Source organism: Nicotiana tomentosiformis, chromosome 8 (genome assembly GCF_000390325.3).
Source record: "Nicotiana tomentosiformis chromosome 8, ASM39032v3, whole genome shotgun sequence".
NCBI lineage: Eukaryota > Viridiplantae > Streptophyta > Magnoliopsida > Solanales > Solanaceae > Nicotiana > Nicotiana tomentosiformis.
This window is the reverse complement of record NC_090819.1, coordinates 44,954,588-44,958,984: the sequence shown is the minus strand read 5'-3', so window position 1 is coordinate 44,958,984 and position 4,397 is coordinate 44,954,588. Positions and strand designations below refer to the sequence as shown.

At 40.8% G+C, this 4,397-nt stretch overlaps 1 protein-coding gene across 1 annotated transcript; it reads right to left on the bottom strand.

The window, feature by feature from the left end:
• Nucleotides 1-3,199: 3,199 nt before the first annotated feature.
• Nucleotides 3,200-3,703, bottom strand: LOC138897403 (uncharacterized). The gene is made up of 2 exons (XM_070183370.1): nt 3,463-3,703; nt 3,200-3,360 (listed from the first exon to the last, which is right to left on the bottom strand). The coding sequence occupies exons 1-2, from the start codon at nt 3,701-3,703 to the stop codon at nt 3,200-3,202; spliced, it is 402 nt and encodes a 133-aa protein (XP_070039471.1).
• Between the last annotated feature and the right edge of the window lie 694 nt (nt 3,704-4,397).

The window sequence follows — 4,397 nt, the reverse complement described above, 5'->3', positions numbered from 1 at the left end:
CAAATAGAAACAAAGGCATATGTCACCTTCGTACTCTACATTTTGTCATAATAACAACATCCACCTTTATCACTCCTTACCCTGACACAATAATAATATCCACCCTTAACGCTCCATACAATAACAATTTCCGCCCTTATCATTCCATACAATAATAATATCCACACTTATTGCTTCATGTAATAACAATATCCATCCTTATCGCTCCATACAATAACAATATCCTTCACAATCGCACGGCGAAATCTCGTGCCAACGCCCAGTCAATCCGTCCAACATATCCACATGTGCCATTATCATAACAATGATATGCCAAATTATCATTAAAAGGTATATGCTCACAATTTGACAATAAGGTGCACAAGTACATGATAATAATAAAATGCGGATAAGTGTTCAACATATAAGACATGACTATGGCTAAATTAATCATAGCAATCAAGTTCCTGTAGCCTCAAAGTGATTAGGCATATTTTATATAAAGCATATTAGAAGCCTAAGGTCTAATCCGGTCGTAAACTACACATAGAACCCTTGTAGACGCTCGTCACCTTGTGTACACATCACTTTTTATATAACACAATTAGGCAAATGAAGCCAAATCCTAAGGGGTATTCCATCACATAAGGTTAGGCAAGATACTTTCCATAATAATCGCAAATCAATCCTAAAAAATAGCCTTTCCTTTAAAAATCACCTTCGTCCAACTCAAATCTAGCAAAAAATAACTCAATAACATCAAACAATGCTAAAGAAATCAATTCCAAACTATAAAGTCCCAAAGTCCCAATCTTTACCAAATTCTCAAAAAGTCAACAAAAGCCAACCCAGGGTCCACACGGTCAAAATTTGAGTCAAGGGGTAGATCCCGACTCCCCTTAACCTCACGAGTCCAAATATATGATTAGATTCCAAAATTGAGTCCAAATCGACTCTCAAATACTCAATTTTTATTTTTCAAAACATAATCACCCCCCCCCCCCCCCACAAAAGAAATCCCCTTCCAAATTTTATGATTTAGGTGTAAACTCCATGAAAAATCAAGATATAATATCAAAATCATGTAAAAATCATTTATCCACTAGCCTTGTGTGAAAATCCTCTTAAACAATCGCCAATATCCAAGTCTAGGGTTCAAAATATGAGAAAATGGGTCAAAGTCCCGAAATGACTAATAATAATAGCTGCGGATGTCGCATTTGCGGTCAGGGGTTCGCAAATACGACCCTCTCAAATGCGAAAAAGTGCTCGCAAATGCGAACATGGCCCCTGAGCTGCTGTCTTCGCAAATGTGATGTCCCCTTTGCAAATGCGTATGTGACAATTACGAAACTAGCTTTGCAAAATGCGAAGTTGGCCTTCTGAGCCAACCATCGCAAATCTGATCAGGAGTCCGCAAATGCGAGGTCTGCAACACTAGTAAAAATCTGAACTCTCTAAAATTATTCCAACTAATCCGAAACTCACCCGAGCCCCTCGGTCCCCACACCAAACATACAACCAAGTATATAAACCTCGTACGAACTCGTTCACAAGCTCAAAACATCAAAACAACATCAAAAACTTTGAATCAAACACCAAAAAACATCATGAAAACCTTAAAATTCAAGATCTTCAATATTCACAATCAAGCATCTGATTCCTACCAAACCAACTTGGAATGAGACCAAACTTTGTCCACAAATTCCAAATAATAAAACGGACCTATTCCAAGTCTCAGAATAACAATTCGAACCTGATAGCCTCAAAGCCAACTCATGGTCAAACTTATGAAATTTCTAAACCTTCAAATTGACAACTTTCGGCAAAAAGAGCCAAATCATCCTAGGAATCTCCAAATCCAAATTCAAACATGTGCCTAAATCCAAAATCACCATACGAACCAATTGGAACCATCAAAATACAAATCTGAGGTCGTTAACACAAAAATCAAACCTTGGTCAACTCTTATAACTTAAGCTTCCAACATTTGAATTGTGTGTTCCAATTCACTCCAAAACCTTCCCGGAAATAAACCGATCCTCCCCTAAAGTCACAAAATAAGAACTAAGCACACGGGAAGAATCAAATGAGGAAAATAGAGATCAAATACACAAAATGACCAGCCACATCGTTACATTCTCCCTCTTTTAAACAAACGTTCGTCCTCGAATAGGTTTATACCTGAAGTGCCGAAAAGATGAGGATATCTGCCCCACTTAATTCGCCTCCTCGACTGGTTGACCTCTCCACTGCACCTTCACTGATGTAATATTTTTAGACCCGAGCTTCCGAATCCCCTGATCCAAAACAGCCACTAGCTCCTCCTCATAAGCGAGATTTCCATCCAACTGCACTGTGGTGAAGTTCAAAACATGGGACTTATCTTCATGATACTTTCGAAGCATAGAAATATAGAACACCAGATGAAATCCCGAAAGACTAGGATGAAAAGAAAGTCTATAAGCAACCTCGCCAACTCTCCCCAACACCTCCAAAGGACCAATAAACCTCGGGCTCAACCTGCCCTTCTTCCCGAACCTCATCACACTGGCGAAACTCTAAGAGGAACCTTCTCGCCCTCCATGAAAGCCACATCACAAACCTTCTAGTCCGCATAACTCTTCTGTCCGGATTGAGCTGTGCGAAGCCTCTCCTGAATCAATTTCACCTTTTCCAAAGTATCACAGATCAAGTCTATGCCCAATAACCTTGCCTCGCAGGGCTCGAACCAACCAACTAGAGAACGACATCGCCTCCGATATAAGGCTTCATATGGAGCTATCTGGATACTATACTGATAGCTATTCTTGTAGGCAAACTATGCTAAAGGTAGAAATAGGTCCACTAACCTCCAATATCGATATTGTATACCCTCAACATATCCTCCAAGATTTGAATGGTCTGCTCAGATTTCCAGTCCGTATGAGGATGAAATGCAGTACTCAACTCAACATGCGTGCCCAACTCACATTGTTTCCCTCCAAAAATGTGAAGTAAACTGAGTGTCGCAGTCTAAAATGGTAGAAACAGGTACACCGCGTAGGCGAACAATCACCCTGATATAGATCTTAGCCAACTGCTCTGAGGTGTAGGAAGTCATGACCAGAATGAAATGCGCCGACTTGGTCAACCGATCCATAATGACCCAAATGGCATCAAACTTCCTCAAGGTCTATGACAACCCTATCATAAAGTCCATAGTAATGTGCTCCCAGTTTCACTCCGGTATATCAATCTTCTGAAGCAAACCACCCAGTTTCTGATACTCATACTTGACCTGTTGGCAATTCAAACACCTAGAAATATGCCCAACAATATTCTTCTTCATCCTCCTCCACCAATAATGCTTCTTCAAGTCACGATACATCTTGATAACACCTGGATGAATGGAATACCACAAACTACGAGCTTCCTCAAGAATTAACTCCCTCAAGTATTCAACATTAGGAACACAAACTCAATCCTGAAGTCACTACACACCATCATCACCGATAGTTACGTCCTTAGCATCACCGTGCTGCACCGTTTCCTTAAGGACAAGTAAGTGGGGATCATCATACTGGCGAGCCTTAATGCGCTCAAACAAGGACGACCGAGATACAACATAAGCAAGGACTCTGCTCGGCTCCGAAATATCCAATCTCACCAACCTATTGGACAATGCCTGAACATCCGTAGCTAAAGGCCTCTCCCTAACTGGAATGAATGCTAAACTCCCCATGCTCTCCGCCTTCCTACTCAAATCGTCTTCTACTAGATTGGCCTTCCCCAGATGATAGAGAATAGTGATATCGTAATCCTTCAATAACTCCAACCATCTCCCTGGCCTCAAGTTAAATTCTTTCTATTTAAATAGATGCTGGAGACTCCGATGATCCGTATACACCTCACAAGACATGCCATATAAATGATGCCTCCAAATCTTAAGCTCATGAACAATAGCTGCTAACTCCAAATCATGCATCAGAAAGTTCTTCTCATGGGGATTCAACTGATGTTAAGCATAGGCAATTACCCTACCATCCTGCATCAACACACACCTCAGGCCAATACGCGAAGCATCACAATAAACAGTATATGACAACCACACGGCAAAGGCCTCGTGCAACAACATATACCACAACCGCACAACAAAGACCTCGTGCCACAATGTATCAACCGCACGACAAAGACCTCGTACCACAACATATACCACAACCGTACGACAAAGACCTCGTGCCACAATGTATATCACAACCCGTGTCAATTATCAATAACACGTTCAAGAGAAATTTATCGAGAATCAAATAAAGTAATGCATTATAATGCAATGCAAATGCGATGCTCCCAGCTTAAGAGCCAACGCGACCTTACAATGCAAACATGATGCTCAATTCCCACAGCCTTCACGAACTCTAATCTACACATACGAATGC